This window comes from Pleurodeles waltl, chromosome 2_1, assembly GCF_031143425.1.
Source record: "Pleurodeles waltl isolate 20211129_DDA chromosome 2_1, aPleWal1.hap1.20221129, whole genome shotgun sequence".
Classification (NCBI taxonomy): Eukaryota; Metazoa; Chordata; class Amphibia; order Caudata; family Salamandridae; genus Pleurodeles; species Pleurodeles waltl.
Genome location: NC_090438.1, coordinates 533,260,404 through 533,279,947, shown reverse-complemented (window position 1 = coordinate 533,279,947; position 19,544 = coordinate 533,260,404). Strand labels below are relative to the sequence as shown.

The window sequence follows — 19,544 nt, the reverse complement described above, 5'->3', positions numbered from 1 at the left end:
TTGTACGCTTTAGGACCAATGTAGGAGAAGACTCGGCGGCTGGATCTAGTTTTCTGTATACGCTGGATTTGTGCATGGAGGAGGTTGGATGAGCGGATGTGTATGGAAGTTTTGTGGAGGCAGGCACAATTATTGAGGTATGCTGGGCCAATGTTATGCAGTGCCTTGAATGTGTGGGACAGGAGTTAGAATTTAGCTTGTTGTGAATGGGGAGCCAGTGGAGCTCCTTCTGGTGCGATGTGATGTTAGGCTGAGAGTTATGCTGGCCACTGAATTCTGAATGGCTGCAGCCTTCTAATGAGCTTTGTGTTGATCCCGGTATGAAGGGTGCTCCCATAGTCCAGCTGGTTGTGACCAGACCGTGCATGACTTGTCTGGGTGTTGATTGGGATCCATTTGAATATTCCTCAGCATCTTCAGGGTGAAGAAGCATGAAGAGGTGATGGCACTGACTTGGGCAATCATCTTGAGTTTGCTGTTGATGACAGTACTGAGGTTCTTGGCATGGGTCTGGGTGGGTGTTGGACCTAGCGCTATTGGCCACAGATGGAGTCCAGGTGATGTTGTCTTCCCAAAAATAACAATGTCGGTCTTGTCTGTGTTCAGCTCTAGACAGTTGGTCCTCATCCAATGGGCAATTTCAGTCATGCAGGGATTGAAATTGATCCTGGTACTGGATGTCTTGTCTGTAAGGGAGAAAATGAGTTGCATGTCATAGGCGTAGGAAAGGAATTTCATATTGTGAGAGTGCAGGATGCTGGCTAGAGGGATCATGCATGTGTTGAAAAAGTAGGTCCCTGCAGAACTCAACAGATGAGGTTACGGGTGCCCTAGGTGTGCTAGGCTGACTGACTGGGTCTTTCCAGACAGGAAGCAGCAGATCCACCGCAGTGCAAGTCCTTGGATTCCGATATTGTGTAGGTGTTAGATAAGGATGGTGTGGGAGACTGTGCCAAATGGTGCAGAAAACTTCAGGAAGATGGGGCAGCTATGGAACCTCGGTCCAGAGTCATGTGGATGTCATCCGTGGCAGCAATGAGGGCACTTTCTGTGCTGTGGTTGGGCCTGAAACCAGACTGAATGGAGAAGAACAGTTGGTGTATTTGAGATATTCGATGAAGTGTTGTTTGCTGATTTTCTCTAAGACCATAGCCGAGAATGGTAGCAGAGAGATTGGTCTTGTACTTGATGAGTTTTGAAGGGTCTGCCACGAGTTTCTTCAGCAGTGGGAGGACAGTTGCTTGCTTGCAAGCATATAAGATGGTCATGAAAGAGGTGGAGGCATTCAGAATAGTTGTCAGGATGGAGCTGATGGGCTGGGGTCCTCTGGAATAGGCATGGTGGGTGCAGGGATTGGATGAGGACCCTGAGTAGATGGACTTAAAGGTGGCAGTGGTTTCTTCTGGGATGATGACAGGCTAAGTGGTTAGCATTGGTTCAAAATAAGGAGATGTTTCATGAGGACTGCTGGGTCCAGTTTTGGGCTGAAGTTGCTTTAAATAATTTTGTTGCTGAGAAATTGAGAGAGATTGTTTCACAAGTCCTGCAAGGGGGTAATAGAGGTTGATGCAGCTGTTGGTGTTTTTAAGTCTTTCACAATGGTGAAGATTTCTTTGCTTCTGTTAGTGCTGGCATCAATGCAGTCCACCAGAGTGGAGTGCTTGGTGGTAGCTTCTTAGAACAGACTTGAATGTGCTGACTGCATTATCCTGGCTGATTTGCCAATTGTGCTCCAATTGTCTGCAGTGGCAATTTATCAGTCTGAGTTCCTCTGTGTACCAACTGACCTAAGGTGTGGATCTTGTTATATTGCTGTGTTTGAAGGAGTCCAGAAAGTCGGCACAAGAGGTGATCCAATTATTAACATTCCTGATGGCTTTGGGGAGGCTGTTGCTCCATTTAGGTCAGTGGGTATTGAGAGCGGTGTTCCAGTCCTGGTCAGTGATGCTGTTCTAGTTTACACTTACTGGTCTAGTGGTGGTGCATGTGCATTGAACTGGGACAGAGAAGCTGAACTTGTTGAGGGTGTGGTCTCTCCAGAGGACTGGTGTTGCTGAAATTTGCGGAAATAGGGTACAGGATTTGTCCAGCGATGTGGGAGGTCCCTTTACCCATTGGGTGAGGTCCAGGCTTCCAATGTCCTCAATGAGTACTCTTAAGTTGGGGTCAGCATGGTCTTCCAAGTGGTAGATAAGGTCTCTGGGTAGGATGTAATTTCTAGCTTTGAGGACAAGTGGAACAATAAAGTCTGTGATGGTGCCGGCGAAGTTGGTGCTTTGTCCTGGTAGAATATACGAAGAATGCCACTTAAGCTGAAGTTGACTGTGACGTGGAGCTTGAACAAGTATCCATGGATGGGGTGCAGCTGGTGGTCTTCTTGTAGAAGATGTTGATTGCACCTCTAAGCTTGTGAAGTCAGTTTTGCTTGGCAATGTTGTAACTGGGGGAATGGCTGTGGCAATTTTAGGTGGCAATGCAGGGATCAATCAGGTTTCCATGAGGAAATGTAGATCAGACACATTGTTGTGCATCAGGTCACTGATCTCTGTGGAGTGTTTGGGGAGTGAGCTGGTATTGATGAGCATGCACGCAAGTGTGGATTGTTGTGTGGGTGGTTGAAGTGAGAGAGTGGGCTGCTGTGTGCTGTTGGTACCATGATTGTTGGGTGTGGTTGTCCTTGAAAACTTGTAGGAAGCACAGGAGAATGCTACCTCTGTATTGTGTGGTGCACGGAGGCAGCAGTGTGTGGAGCAGCAGCCAGGATTTAGAGTGTGGAGGGTTTCAGCATGGTAGTGGTGGGAAGGTGTGTGACCAGGGCACCTTGCTCTAGGCATGGGTCAAGAATGGATGGCTACAGAAGGTGTCACGTCTGGTGCACCTCTGGCAATGACTCCTCTTGCTTGGCTTTTTCTTTTAAGGACAGTTTTAGCAGGAAACCAGTGATGCCATGTCCTACACAGCTGGATGATGGAAAATCCAGTGATGTCACGTCATTTGCAGAAGAATGACATGAAACTCAGTGTTGTCTCTTCCTGTTGAGATGGAGATGGAGCAGGATGATCTAAGACCTCAACGACAATGGAGCCATTAACAGTGCTTGGCCGAGTTCCTGGGAAAGGATTTGTCAAGGGGGGATCTGTTAATTAGCTCATCACTCTGTATTTGTTCTCAGACAGCCCATGGTCACAGGAATAAAGGAGGAAAACTGGACTCATGGAACCAAACAAAGGAGGGACTCACATTTGATGTTTTGGTGGAAAAGGATCAGGCAGTTGTGTTGGCTAAGAGCACAGCTGAGGCACTCAGTGAAGCTCTTCCCACAGGCTAGAAGTCACCATAGTGAATTGATCCAGAACTCTTTGCAGGAGGGTGATTGGGTCAACTAGCTTCTGAAACTTACCTCCCCTACTAAAAACTCTTCACAAGGCAGAAACAAATGAGAAGACACTGGGCCTCGGAGTAACTAAGTTGAGAGAATTCAAAGCTGTAAGGAGAAACCATCTGATGCCCTACAAGGATTGACTTTGGAATTTTGACTCCAGCTGATACCTAGGACTAGGATGGATCTGTCTAGGGCCAGTGGTACTGACTCCCTTATGCTCTCTGATGAACAGTTGGAATGGTCCTGCTGGGGCACCATAAATGGTTCCCATGAAATTCTGTGGACTGTCCCTTGACTCGCTGACAGTTTCCTGCTAGTAGCCAGGAGACACTGGAACTCAGAGAGTGTTGAAGTGAGGATGTGCTTCTAGTTGTCTGTGAAATGGCTGCACAAAATGCCCCCAGAGTCAGACAAAGAGCAATAGGATGCAGGCAGAGGGTATGTCTGGTACAAAGAGCAAGGATATCATGCTTTCCTTGAAAGGCACCCTTTTAGAGGCCAGGAGGACTGAAGATAATGCTCCTGGTGCCAGGTCTGGCCACAAAGAACACACCAAACCTAAGAACATGTAAATTGCCCCTTAGGGCCCAGAGAAAACTCATTTGTAAGTGCAGTCCCACAGGGGATCTAGGAGAGATAAAGCGTTCTGCAGAAAAAGAAAATGAATTCCCCTCTAAAGGGCCAAGCGCCCAGGGTTGATGCATCATTAACTGACATTTTTATGTGAAGGGCATTTGCATGATGCCCCTTGCCCAAACCAACTTTGGCCCAACACATGCATCTTAAGGTCTCTCGGACCCCATCAACCCAGCACCACAGATGCAATTGCAGAGTTGGGTGCATTGACCAGCTGCTGTGCCCATGACTAGGTGGGCGGGCATGCTAGACTATGGTATCACTTCCCACAAGGAGTAGGTAGGCATTGTGCACTGCTCCTGCCCAAAGACAAGAGCAGTATTTGAACCTCTCCCAAATAAGAGATGTTCTGGCTATCACAAATCTCACAGGAGGTGCTAGAGGGGAATCAGATGTGACCAAGGTGGCCGTGGGACTCTCCCTGCATCCCTCGACAACATCCAAAAATGTGGGTGGCTGCATGAAAAAAAGAAGTGTTTCTTTTGCTGTTCATCGAGTATTGAATCCCTGGGGCATGGAGCGCCACTTAAACGCCCCCCCCCCCACACACACACAAACTGATAAAATGTACACATTTTCTATGTGGTAGCTGCAGGTTTGGCAGTGGCTCTTACAACATGGATGAACTGTGTTGTGGGAGCTACAGAGAGTTAAGCAGCCCTTTAAAAGTTGCCCTTATAAACTCACCCTAGTTCTCCCAGGAAATTGAATCGCTGTCTCTGGGAAAGGTTTCACTTCATTTCAAAGCACCCCTGGAGCTGGAGATTTTGCCTTTGAGCTCTGGCCTACATGGACCTCTGGTGGTTGGTCCTACAACTGCAGTAACAGCATATGTAAAGTGTAAAACATACTTCACATTTAAGTTCAGCGCTGTAGTCAAAACATTAATGGCAGGTGTTAGACCTGACACCCGTAGGGAAGTCACCCCTAACTTTTTGCCTCCCTCCACTTTTTAGATACTGTTTATGCTGGTTTTACGACTCTGCACACTTTACCACTGCTAACCAGTGCTAAAGTGCATATGCTCTCTCCCTTTAAACATAGTAACATTGGATCATACCCAATTGGACTACTTAATTTAATTATAAGTCCCTAGTAAAGTGCACTATATGTGCACAGGAACTGCGGATTAAATGCTACTAGTGGGCCTGCAGCACTGATTGTGCCACCCACTTCAGTAGCCCCTTAACCTTGTTTCAGGCCTGCATTGCAAGGCCATTGTGTGCAGTTTCACTGCCAATTCGACTTGGCATTTAAAAGTACTTGCCAAGCCTAAAACTCCCCTTTTTCTACATATAAGACACCCCTATGGTATGCCCTAGGTAACCCATAGGGCAGGGTGCTCTGTAGGCAAAAGGCAGACATGTACCTATGTAGGTTACATGTCCTGGTATTGTAGAACTCCTAAATTCGTTTTTACACTGCTGTGAGGCCTGCTCCCTTCGTAGGCTAACATTGGGGCTGCCCTCATACATTGTTTGAGTGGTAGCTGCTGGTCTGAAAGGAGTAGCAAGGTCATATTTAGTTTGGCCCGAATGGTGATATAAAATCCTGCTGACTGGTGAAGTTGGATTTAATATTACTATTTTAGAAATGTCACTTTTAGAAAGTGAGCATTTCTCTGCACTTAAATCTTTCTGTGCTTACAATCCACGTCTGGCTGGGTTTAGTTGACAGCTCCTTGTGCATTCACTCAGACACACCCCAGACACAGGATACTCAACCTCACTTGCAAACATCTGCATTTTGAATGGGTCTTCCTGGGCTGGGAGGGTGGAGGGCCTGCTCTCACACAAAGGACTGCCACACCCCCTACTGGGACCCTGGCAGACAGTATTGAACTGAAAGGGGACCTGGTGCACTTCTACACCACTCTTTGAAGTCTCCCCCACTTCAAAGGCACATTTGGGTATATAATCAAGGCCTCTGCCCCTTCCAACTCAGACACTTCCTGGAGAAGAAACTTGTAACCAGAACCTGCATCCTGCCAAGAAGAACTGCCTGGCTGCCCAAAGGACTCACCTGACTGCTTTCTGTGAAGGACGGCTGCCTTGCTGTTGTCCTGCTGCCTTGCTGCTCTCTGGCTGAGGTGAAGAAGTGCTCTCCAAGGCTTGGAGTAGGCAACACCACTGTGTTGGCCCTGGTGGTACTATCTCCCCCTGGGATACATCTGTGAGCAAAGTAAGGTTAGGTGCTACACAGATGGTATCTACAGATGAGGAGAAGGGTTCCCCATGTGTTAGCTTAGTGGGCCCTGAGAGTATGGACAGCGGGATCCAACTGGAGTCAGGAAGGCATAGAACTGGAACATGCCCCTGCTGTTGTGGGCCTGGGTCCCTGTTCTATTGCCCCAATCAGGGAAGCACATTCATGTATTGATTGTTCTCCCCTAGTTTTAGGTTGGTGGAGGGTAGTGTTGGAAATGGGCCTTATCCAGGGTCATCCCCAGTCTTTTTGCCTACTGCCTCCTATTTTTTTCTGACCTGTTGCTGTTGGCTTGTAAACTCTGAGCACTTTACCACTGCTAACCAGTGGTAAATTACATGTGCTCTCTGTGTAAATTGTATAGTTGATTGATTTATCCATGATTTGCATATTTGATTTACTGGTAAGTGCCTAGTACAGTGCACTGAGGTGCCCAGGGCCTGTAAATCAAATGCTACTAGTGGGCCTGCAGCATTGGTTGTGCCACCCACCATAGTAGCTCTGTAAACATGGCTCAGACCTGCCACCACAGTGTCTGTTTGTGCAGTTTTAAACTGCCAATTTGACTTGGCAAGTGTACCCACTTGCCAGGCCTAAACTTTCCCTTTCCTTACATGTAAGACACCCCTAAGGTAGGCCATAGGTAGCCCCATGAGCAGGGTTCAATGTATGTTTAAGGTTGGACATACACTAATGTGCTTTATATGTCCTAACAGTGAAATACTGTTAAATTCGGTTTTCACAGTTGCAAGGCCTAGCCCTCTCATAGGTTAACATAGGGTGGGAAATTTGGAGGAAGAAGAGGGGGATTGTATCGTGGTCAATTTTCGTAACCCCCGCTTTGTGGGCCAACTACTAGCAGACTTGGATATAAGACATCGAAACTGTAAACACCTGAGGAGGGAAATTATGGCTGTTCCCCTAGGATACTTTTACAGAATGATGAACATCACAGGCACAATAGACAAAGGGGTGACAGAGAATACATCCAGTATTTTGAATAGGCATAATAAACGGGAGTATTCCAACCTTTTTGCCCCCATGAGTAACATGGAGGATCTAGATTGACTGCAGGAGAACCTGAGTAGGAAAACAATTCTGATGCATAATAAAACACGACTTACCACTATAGTGCCCATATCCAAATCTCCAAGTGGTAATGGCGATATTGAGCCAGATGGGGGACCTCTAGTAGGAGACCTAATTACACTCATGTCATGGAATATAGCTGGAGTAAAAACGAAAATAGCTGAGAAAGAATGGCAGACTATAATAAGTTCATCACATATAATCTGCCTACAAGAGACATGGCACACGGGATCCTTCTCTATGGAAGGTTATGCCACATTCTCCTCACCAGCCTCGGCTTCAGCCAGGGGAAGGGCAAAGGGAGGTCTAGCAATCCTTATTTCAACATTGGTACCCTACTTATTGGTGAAATCCCCCTCGATTCCCCCTACTACCAGTTTTTATACTTCCGGATAGATGGGATCTTAGGAATTGTACTAATAAACTATTACAACAACAAATTTGATGGCACTAATAGAGTAGTGGCATCGACTCTTCACGATGACTTACAGGCTTTTGTAAATGATATAACTTCAAGTTACATAATAATACGGGCTGGAGATTTTAATATCGGGATATGCAAGAATACCATAGGGGAGACATGCGGATTCACCGATGATGGGGGATGACTCAATTGCACTTTTTACACAATAATTATGGAACTTCATTGAATGAAATACTATTTAGACATGACCTAGAGTTGTTGGAACAAGATGGGCATAAGGGAGAGAAGCTCCCATCGTATGTAGGAAGAGGGCATTTCTCGACAATCGACCACATACTAATGTCAAAGAACCATTTGGATATGGTCGTCTCACTGAAGATTGAGCCCACTATATATAGTGACCACTACCCCTGATACTGACTATGAGACTAGCTAAACCCTTTAATATAGGTGAACGACTAGCAATGGATATAGGAATAAGAAGTGGAAACGGATTTGCGATTAAATGGACTGGGATAAATGAAACAGATGTGATGAACAAAGTTGTGACACAACACCGCCAAGAAATCATCATATGCACAGAATATAATCAAAATTCACATATGAACCTAGGGTCCTTTAATCAACTTAGAATCGCCATTGCAGGAAGTTTACTGAGACCTTCGGGGGGAAAAAAGAATGGTAAAGTGGGGTGGTTTGATCACAATTGCTCATCAGCCAGCCAGGAACTAAAACAAGCCCTGCAGGCCCGACCAAGAAACTGAGAAAAAGTAATTATTAAACTTTCTAATTACAAACACGCATTAGAAACCAGGAAGGCACATTTGAGAGCTAGGGCATGGGCAAATCTTGAACAAGCAACGACACTATGAGATAATACCCTATTTTGGAAAACAATCAACCAACCTTTCCTAAAAGATAGCGATGCACCCGAAATAACAGTACATGTTCCTTTATTGGAATGGCTTTCTCATTTTGGATCAATTTTTAACCCAGAGAACCTGACTATTCACCCGCCAAATAATGGGATAATTGAGATCAACCCACCCTTCTTGAAACCAGTCCGTCTAGAGGAAGTGAAATGTGCCATGGGAAGATGCCCGAAAGGGAAGGCGCCAGGCCCTGACGGGGTGCCAGTAGATGCCTATTTGACACACGTTGATTTATGGTGCCCTATCCTGACCCAAGTCTTTTTGTGTGTGACAAAGGGATATATCTTAACATCATGGAGTGAAAGTATAATTGTCCCTATTTTTAAAAAGGGGCATAGAGGCGACCCCAAATGTTATCAGCCAATCTCACTTTTGGATACCTCTGTTAAACTGCTGGGAAGGGTACTTGTAGAAAGACTAGAAACTTGGGCAACAAATAATCATATACTTACAGAAGCTCAATTGGGATTTAGGCCTGAGGTAGGCACCTTGGAACAATGTATAAATCTTAACTTAATAATAAGCAAGTATACAATAGCAAAGAAGGGTCATGTATTTCTCTGTTTTGCAGATGATAGTAGTGCCTTTGATTTGGTGAATCATGCTAAGCTGTGGAAAGCTTTAACAGATATGGGTGCACCCTCTGATATAATAAGCTTCTTGGCACAACTATACAATAATCTAACAGCACGGGTGAGATACGGAAGAAATGGAGAATGTACGCCAGGCTTTAGGATAGGGAGAGGAATACGCCAAGGTTGTGTCTTAGCGCCACTCTTATTCTCTCTTTATATAAATGGTGTAGATGCCCAATTAAAAAACTTAAAAATGTATTGCCCTAAAATAGGAGATTGCTCTATCCCAATTCTTTTATATGCAGATGATGCAGTTTTGTTGTCTCGAACAGCAAATGAGCTGCAGCAACTAATGGAGGGCTTCATGGAATTTATGGAGGAAAGAGATATGATGTTGAATATGAGTAAAACAGTGGTTATGACTTGTGGACAGGGAAAGGCCAGGAAGAAAACTTATTTTATTAAGGGCCACAAATGCGAAGAGGTGAATGGATTTACATATCTGGGTATACAATTTTCTAATATGGGACACTGGAAACAACACTTAGAAATTACCAAAATAAAGTATATTAGGACTACTGAGGCAATCTTTAGATTCTCCAAAAAAATTGGTAATAAACCCCTAAGGGAAATGCTGCAAATTTACAAAAGCAAATCAATCAGCAGCATTACATATGGTTCTGCCCTTTGGGGCTCGATGCCCGAGATCCATTCATTACAAGTGTTAGAGAATACATTTTTTAACAAACTACTTGCAGTCCCAAATACCACTTCCACATACATGGTACATAAGGAATTGGGTAGTCCCTACATGGAGGATTCAATATATATAAATGCGTTGTCGGCTTGGCATGGTATTTGGTCAAAAAAAGGGACGCATCTTACCCAAAAGATTATTAAAGATTGCCTTACATTAGAACATTAGGATAGAATCCCATGGTTCATGCACTTAAAAGATCTATTGAGAGGTATAAATCTAACACCTAACTTAGACAACCCAGGCATAGTTCTCCAATTTAGCAAGAAAGAACTGAAAAATCATTTAATGGCTTGGAGGGCTAGTGAAAGAGGAAACAGAGAATGCATGAAATCAACGGTAGCTCTTTACATGATCGAAAACAATGAAGTTATACCAAATTATTTACTGACAGTTGTGAACACTCAGCATAGATTTTATTTGACCCGATTACGTTTAGAATGTTGCATTTTTTGGTAGCCTTCCCAAAAATGAGAATTTGGAGTAAAAGCCTACCGAAGTGCCCCTGTGTGGGACGATTTGCACAATCTACAAAGCACTTTATTATATCTTGTAAATTTTATCATGATATTAGGAAACAATTCTTAAAACCACTATTTATTATTAATAAGTTATTTTACTGCAGAGAAGCTTTTAACTATTTATTTAAACTGGATACAAATGAGAAAAGTGAAGCAGTGATAAAATTTATCTTACATGCAATTGAACAGAGGAAAAAGTTGTCCTATTTAGAAAAACTCCGATATGAGAATGAGTAATCGCACAATTTGTCACAACAAAGATTTTTATCCCTTTTATTAGTAACATATCTGGAAAAATTTTACTGTATAACTTTTTTATTTTAAAGAGACTGTTTTTTTTTCTTTTTCTCTTTTATGGAGTAAAATCCGAATAAAGATTGTTTTGAATTGAAAATTGAAAATGTCACTTTTAGAAAGAGAGAATTGTCTTGCTTAAACCATTCTGTGACTCTGCCTGTTTGTGGGTTCCTTGTCTGGGTCAGTTTGACAGTTGGGCTGTTTGCACCTCTCTCTAGACAGTGACACAAAGGGAGCTGGGGTGTAGCCTGCATATCCTGATGCCCTGCCTGTGACTGTGCTTTGTGGAGCTATCCTGTAGTTGCTGCTTCTGCCTGTGCAAGAGGACAAAGACTGGACTTCGTGTGCCTTCATGCTTGTGAAGAACTCTTCAAGGGCTTGAAATTGAGCTTGCCTCCTGTTTGTTGAAGTCTCAGGGACAGCAAAGACCTCTCTCTGCCAGCACCTGATGCCTATGCTGAGACTCCTGCCCTGCCATGTGGTGCTCTATCCAGTTAATGGGGCCTTGACATGTGAAGCTGGTGGACCCAAGGTTGGAAATCCATGCACAGATCCCCGTGCGGGAAATTTTCTACAGAGCCTCCGAATGCGGCTAAAGAAACAATGCATTGCTGGCTCCGTGGCTGAAATTGACGCAGGGCTTCCAGCATGCTCCTGGAGAAGCGACGCTTGGCATCACTGATGGAGGCTGCAACGACTCAACATCATTGGGCGCAGAAAAACAAAGCAAGCCTGCCCAGACCCGAGGTGTTTTGTCCGGATCGATGCACCTCTCTCCTGTGGGGAAAGAAACGATGCATGCCAATCCGACCGGAGAAGGAGAAACGACGCACGACCTCGGTTGCAGGTGGGAAATCGACACACCGCTTACCTTTTTCAATGCACACTCGCTTGTGTGGGTTGTTTTGCTGCGACCCAGGTAGATTTTCACACTAACTTCGTTAGCGTTGTGTTTAAAAGAACATGAAGACTCTTTTTTTCTTTTTCATTAATAACTTGACTTGTGTATTTTGGATTTTTGACGTTTTGGTCTTGTTTTGTTTAGATAAATATTCTCTATTTTTCTAAACCTGTGTTGTGCCATTTTGTAGTGTTTTCATTAAGTTACTTTGTGTGTTGGTACAAATACTTTACACCTAGCACTCTGAAGTAAACCCTACCTGCTCGTGCCAAGCTACCAAGGGGGTGAGCGGGGATTAGCTGAGGGTGATTCTCTTTTACCCTGACTAGGGTGAGGGTCCTTGCTTGGACAGGGGGTAACCTTACTGCCAACCAAAGACCCCATTTCTACAGGGCTGAAGATGAACAAGCATTCTAAGAAGGAGGATTGCCACTTTTCCCTCAGAGTCTGGGAGGTGATCTGTCAACTGTAGTCCACCTCAGAGAAAAATGAGGGTGAAGTTGAGGAAGAAAATGAGAATGACATTAAAGAGGCTGAAGTACCACAAAATGTTCTTCTGAAGGAGCAACATCACCTGTGGTATCTAAAGCAGGAAGTAGTGTGTCATCTAGCAGTTTGTCCAAATCAGGGTTGAAGGACAGGCATGTGGAGAGGGGCCCTAAAGTTGAAACTGCCCACTTTTTCCCTAGAGTAGGATTATATGCCCTTGACTGGTGAGAAAAGGAAGGAAACCACAACAGCCACTTTGGAACTGGAGGAGAAAAGGTTGGTTCTGGCTTCAGAAGAGAGAAAGGTCCTGCTGTCCCATGAGAGGTGCCAGTTCAAGATAGATATAAGGTTCCATAGGGCCTCCAAGTCCAGTGATGTTGCTGTCAGCAATACTCAAGTGCCCAAGAGAGGTAAACAAAGAGTCCACATCTAAAACAAAACCTGGTGTCTAATAATATGGTCAGGGATAACATTGATAAATGGTTTGTAGCATATGAGGTGGCTATGCACATGCATAAAGTCCCAGAGGAGCACTAGTGTTGTAGAATGTGGAATCACAAACCTACTGTTGGGAGGTATACCCTTTTGGGCCTAGATGCAGCTGATCAGGTTAAATATGCCCCACAAAAGAGGCCCTCACTGGTAAATTTGGTCAAACCCCTGAAAAGTATCGTCTAAAGATTAGGGATAGCCAGAATCAGGCACACCACTCTTGGGTGGATTTGTTAGATTCTCATAGCAAAGGACTGGAAGTCTGGGTGAAGGGGCTGTAAAGTAAAAGATTATAATTAGCACCACAGTGTCCTAAAAGCTATCCAGGAGTGACCACAGGAAGGGTGCTCTAGGTTCCTCTCTACAGAGGGAAGGGGAAGACCAGAATAATACACAAATGTCCCCTAAAGGACTCCCCAGAGGAATGTTGAGGTGTGGGATTCCCAGGTCACTTCAGAGCAGAAGAAGGGCGGTCATTGTAGCATAGCACCAGGCCTCAGTTTATGACTGTTTACAGACAGGGAACAAGGGAGTGAAATCTGTAAACACTTGAAATCTACCACAGATAAACACTCTACAGGGTTGACTAGTGTAGCACTAAGGGCAGGTTATTTTCAGGTGCAGAGGGGAGAGCATACATTAGTATGCCTCAGCTGGGAGGTGGACCAAGAAGGTAAGCTGATTATCTCAGAAGATGGTGGCCATCACTTCCAGGAGGTGCAGTGAAGGGGCCTTTGTTACTGTTGTGCGGGATACGAGCATTTAATGCAAACATTTCTCCTCCAGGTCCACTGTGACTAGTTTATAACTTTAAGGCCAAATCATTGTGGTAGCAAGGCTTGTTTCCTCAGAAAAGTATCTGCCAGATCCCATGTCTATAGATTAATGCAGGTCCATGCGAGGAATACCCAAGGGAAAATTATAACTATTCATCATATGTGAAAAGTTTCCATTTTCATCCAACTGTGCACAACCAGTAAACATAAATCCACCTCTCCTTGAAGATAATACTATAAACATATGAGAGTTTACATACATGTCCTGCACAATTGCCACACTTGCCTGCGGTTGGCTGTGCTGAGGCAGCTCCATTTCCTTGCCCATCCAGGAAGTTTCGGAAATAGTCAAGAGGCTTACTCCCATGAAGCAACATTTCAGAGCTTATCTCTTTCTGATTAGACTTCGCCCGGGCACACAGGTCTATGATGGAGAAATGTGCATACTGATCTTTCCCATCTACCAGCTGGGCCGAATCAATAGACACTTGAGATGCATCCAGGTCTCCAGAAGCCTCACTGCTTTCTGAGTTCCTAATGAATCAACAAGAAAAGATTAACAACAATTATAATATGCAGGTCAAACAGGTCTTACGTGGTCATGGGAGCATTCATGTGATATATCACTAATTGAGTCTAGGATGACAAAAATATTGCCCGATTGTGTGAGTTTTATCGCATCCTTTGAACCATCTCTCCACAATGAGTAATAATACCTTCATTTTGGTACATTATCAGTTCTCATAAAAGACATCATTCAGCAGGTTATACATTTAAGATAAGTGCAAATCCCACACAGCTCTAAATTTGACTTTGCATATTATAGTGTGCTCTGCATGTATCAATAATGGCACAATTTAGAAAATAACAATCTCAAATTTAGTCTCAAAGACGTACACCTACGGTTGAAGTAAATGTTCCTGCTATTTTGGAATTCACATACAATCTCAAAATAATTGCAAGGAAGCTACAAAAGCCAGGAGTATTTCTGTAATTATGTGTGCCTTTCAAGCTACTCGAAGGTGAAATCACTTTCACGGGTATAAAGGAAGTAACTGTATATTTGCATCGGTGTAAAATGTGCTCCAAAGTGCATTTGAATTAAAAAAAAATGTTTTTCCGCTATTTCTCCACTTTGAATATATTTTCTCTAAGAAGAAACTACTTCATCTGCATCAAGGGCAACATTAGGTTTGCTCCAGCCCTATCCAAACCATGGATTTGAACTTACTTTTACACTTTACAGGAGTAAATGTCCAGCCGTATTCTTTGTGGCAATGTGTCTTTACAATGTTTGTAAATCAGAGAAATATTGTTTCTGTCCGACATATTTTCTTGCCAACCCAACCCAGGAACAGACACTCCCTTACATGTTAGGAGATTTGCTCACATATGAAATTATACGACAATGGTGCAAAAGTATCAGTTAACAAAGCAATTTTCGAGCATGAATTCACATTTTGTGCATAGCGATGTGATTTTAAAATTATATTTTGATTAATAACTTATTTGCATCCCACGTTCACGAGGAGATGACTGTGGGATAATATGATATGGTGCACTGTTCCGAAATCGAAAGGAGAGGAAAAAGAGAAAGAGTCCTGTTAATCAGGAGCAATGGTCCTCACACACCAAATCTGGTGTCATGCTTCATCATAGGACAGCTCCTCGTCAGACCGGCGCTGCAATGTCTAACGGGCACCCCCTAGGGGGGGCACTTTGCCGGAGATCTTTTTGAATATACTCGATGATGTCACGGAGCCAAAATATGGGTCCGGGAGAGGAGAAAATGTACGAAAAAAGGGAATAATAAAATTGGCTCAGATCCCTCACCTAATACTTTATTATTTGCTGTTGGGAAATGGTCAAGATTAAAAATCCCTAAATCTTTGTCCCACCACAAATCTTAAGTATTTTAGGGGCCCTAGGCCAAAAGAATTTTGGGGGTGCCTGTTCAGAATAGTTTTGAATTTATGATCCAAGATCTGCTCTTTCATGCCCTCTTTGGCCAGGTCCCTGACAGTGCACAGACAGAATAGTGCAAACTCTAAATGTGTTTACATCAAACATTCAGGGATAGGGATATGTGTTTTCAATATTGTACCACAGCAGCAACTCAGTGATACTACTACAAATAGTCACTGTGACACCCTCCCATTTCTCATATGTAAGGTCCTATTTTGATCTAAAAGACTTTTTTTGGGAGTTTGCATAAAACAAACACATTTCTCTGCAAAAGTCTGTAGTAGACTCTCACACATCATCCATATATAAAATAACTTAAAGGAAAACGGTATTTTAAACAATCAGTTTAAGAATTACACAAGGTCCTCATGGCAAGATTCAGCAGAACAGAGCTGGCTCTATCAGAGGAGCCCTGAAAGGCTTGGGCCCTGAGCCAGGGCCCACTTTGCCCATGCTTTAAAACTAGGCCTGGGTGGAGTAAGCAGAGTTGTGCTACATGTAACTCCGCTAAGTGATGAAAAAACTCTGCCACCCTATGCAGAGTTCTGCGAGTGGGGGAGTTTGGGTAAGTCGTGCTGTTCACACTCATTTTCAGTGTAGGAGTTTCTCTCACACTGTAAAATCCGGGCGAACGGCATCACGCAGAGCACCACAGGGTTCTAACTTCTTTCTGCCGCTTGAGTGATTTTCTACTTGAGCAGCAGCTTCCTCAATGCAAGCAGCTGCTTTCTCATCACAAGTGGTCACAGCCTACTGCAACAGCTTGCGTTTCCTTAGTGGATGCAAATGCGAGTTAACCTTACTAATTAAACGTCTGTGTGCATAGTGTTATGGAGACACTGTTCTCCATTATACATGCAACTTTCTCTTATAGTTACTGGGCCTTATTCAGAATGGCAAACTTACACTCGTCTGATGGTCACAAAGTTATTTTGCTAGTAGTATATCTACGACTGCGGAATTTCCGCACGTAAAAAGATAGGACAGTCCTATGTTTTTAATGTGCAGATACTCTGCAGAAGTAACAACACTAATAGGAAAATACATTGTGAATGGCACACAATCTTAAACTTACACAAAAGTGGAAGTTTTCTTTGTGAATCAGGCCCTTAAATACTTGCATGTATTATCAGCTCTTGACGTTGCTACTGTACGTTGATATGCCGCCATTTTAATCACTCAACCATTGTTTTCTGTTCATGTGTTAAGAAATTAAAGTAGAGTGTGCTGCATGACGATGTAAAGATTTACGTAGTCCAGGGTGACAAAAACGAAATCATTAAATTTTGTTGAAAAGAAACGCAAATCATTTCTTGAATATACTCATGCATTTATAAGGTATTCATTTCACTACCAACCTTAGCAGAGAGGAAAACGTGTTTGTTTAAAACACAAACACACTATAATAGTTTTAAATATTCGTTTACATGAATGCATATTCCCGAAATAAAGGAAATATAACTAGAAAAAAACGTCAGATCGAATTAATCAATTCACAGTAACACTTGAGCAAGTCACATATGTATAATTCTCATTGTGTGAAGTTCTACTTTGAGACGTGTGATGACGTCTTACATCATATCCAAAACCAGGAGGATTATTGTGGCCATTTGAGGCCTCTTTGCAATGCAACCTGAGAACCTGTGATGTGAATGAAATGTATTTGAGCCTTAGTGCCAGAGAGGTGAGTTTACAATGCAGTGCCCGTAAGGAACAGAAATGGGCAGATATAGATGGAGGATTACCAAAATTGCACCAAGTAAGTCAGACATGTTGAAGTATTTATTATGTAAGGTCATCCAAAGGGAACCGGAGACTCTATTGAGTGCTTGTGAAAGGCAAGGGCTGTTACTAGTGAACACCATTGCAGTACATGATATACATTACCTTCGAGATCATTTTAACAAAATTGAGTTCATACAAACTTTGATGTGATAAAAGATCGGGATCAGGCCCTCATTTACATATTATGGGATCTGAATTAAATGTAAGATAAACTGATTACTGCACATTTACCCGTCTTCCGTGGAAGACAATTTTACAAATGAGTGGTCATACTCTTTTGCAGGAAACCCAAAACTGAAAACTAGAAGATAGGGTAACTGTGCTCAAGCACTTTTTTCACAAGTTATACCTCATTTGGTACAAACTGACAATATTGCAATGTATCCAGTGTCTGGTAACATATTTACTGACTGACCTATGCAGGGAATCTCATATGTTACAATATGTCTCACAGGCACACAAGTACAGCAGACCTGGTCCAACAGCCACAGGTGTTGCGTGTGCTAGTGTTTGCTGGTATATTTCATTGGGGCCATGTGTGCACGTGGATCAATTATGGGTGTGTTATGCTTGCACGCACCTTGCGGGATGGACTTTCATATCACGCTGTCCTTGAAGCATGAGACATGAGCAGAAGTTTGAATAATGCTCGCTCGTGTCCTTGGGATGTGGATGCAGGATGAGGGTTATTATCTTGTGTTGGTGTTTAGATTTTAGAGGGTAGGAAAAAGTAGATATAAAGAGGCATATGGTCAGTTGACATCAAAAGCTTGAGACCAACATTTATCCCTGTTGTAACTCTAATAAAGGATTTGTACTACAGAATCATACCATGTTTTGGAGGATTTATTCACAGGCTTGCACCATTTATCATCATTTTGCAACACCGGCGATAAGCGGGAAAGAGTCGAGGCACGCAAAGGAATTGCAGTTATAAGATGGAGTGTGTTATGGAGGACCCCGTGGAGAGCAGACGCAATCTAGTCTTTCCACGGGAGTCTTTGGGAAGGAAGTAGGACAGGAAGGCTAGGATTGTTGGGGAGGTGCGTAGGGGTAGGATAAAAGGGTGGGTATAAATAAGGAATTAGGGGAGTGTCGGCCTCTACCTTGCTGGCCCCATCGTGCAGTAGGAAGTTTTGGCCACCCACCCGCCCTATGGTATAAAGAATGAAGAAGAGGTATGGAGTGATGTGTGTTGTACAGGTGAGGGTTAAGGGTATGCCAGTTAGGGCAGGTTGCTATGGGGGTTCAGGACGCAGGAGCTAGGGGAGGGTGGAGAGTCAGATGTAGGCCTGGCCACCCTTCCAGGGGGGAAAAAGAAGTAGGTCAAGGATGGCAGCGTGAGGGATGCCCGAAGCAGGCTGGGGATGAAAGGAAAAGGAGGATGTGTGGGGGTATGGACGTGGAAGATGGATGAACAAAGGAAAAGTGAGGGGAATGAGTGAAAAGAAGATTGGGGAAAGGTTTCAGAGGATGAGGTTTAAAAGTTGAATATTGATCTGTTCATGTTAAAATGTGATGTGGCTAAATGGCAATCCTGTCCTAAATAAATGGCCTTTTACACTATGGAAACCTGTGTCACTGACTGTGTCCCGAGGTTGCTGAGGGAGCAACCTTGTTGTTTCTACTTTTATTACAACAAGGCACCGCATTGGTTGATGTTACCTCTGTTTTCATTTGATGGCACACAACATTCCTATTGGTCACTGAATTCAAGGAAGTGTTCTTCCTAACTGCCTATTGGTGCAAACTTCACTTGTGTTTTGCAATCAAATTGGGGCCTAAAGGAGGTTATTGAACTTGTTCTGTGTTTGTGTGCTTCTGTGTTTAGTAGGGAAGGAAGGCAAGCTACAGCACAGAACAAATCCATGTCAGTGGCAAACTCGTATGTCTACAGCGCGCCATAACGGTGATGCACACACCTTGTCAGTGCATACATGTAATGCGTGTACATTTATATGGCACACTGTTATGGTGATGTGCACACCATACAGTTCATCACATATCTCATTACTTGGAAGGTTATTCTCCTTTTGTTGTGTTATTTTCTTCAAACACATTCATACAGTGATGTGCACACCACTTCCAACCAGGATCTAGGGCCAAGGTGTCTTTATTTAATAGTTCCTGTATTCTTTGTTCTTTATGTGAAACACTTATCATTTAGTATTACAAAAGGTGACTTTGATCCTAATACTCAAAACAACAGTATTTATATGTATTATTTTGTGAAAGTATATTATTGTGTATAGTTGTATGAACATTAGAGTTGTAGGAAAAAAACATGTCTGGCATTGCATCACCTCCTGCATTTCTTA

At 43.4% G+C, this 19,544-nt stretch overlaps 1 protein-coding gene across 1 annotated transcript in view; it reads right to left on the bottom strand.

Moving 5' to 3' along the window:
* Positions 1-12,889: 12,889 nt before the first annotated feature.
* Positions 12,890-19,544, bottom strand: part of LOC138259982 (rho GTPase-activating protein 6-like) — a 560,497-nt gene continuing 553,842 nt past the window's right edge. Inside the window, exons 11-12 of the mRNA XM_069208018.1 lie at positions 13,763-14,010; positions 12,890-12,975 (exon numbers count right to left, since the gene is read on the bottom strand). Coding sequence (XP_069064119.1) covers positions 12,890-12,975; positions 13,763-14,010 — 334 coding nt within the window. The remainder of the gene's footprint in view (positions 12,976-13,762; positions 14,011-19,544) is intronic.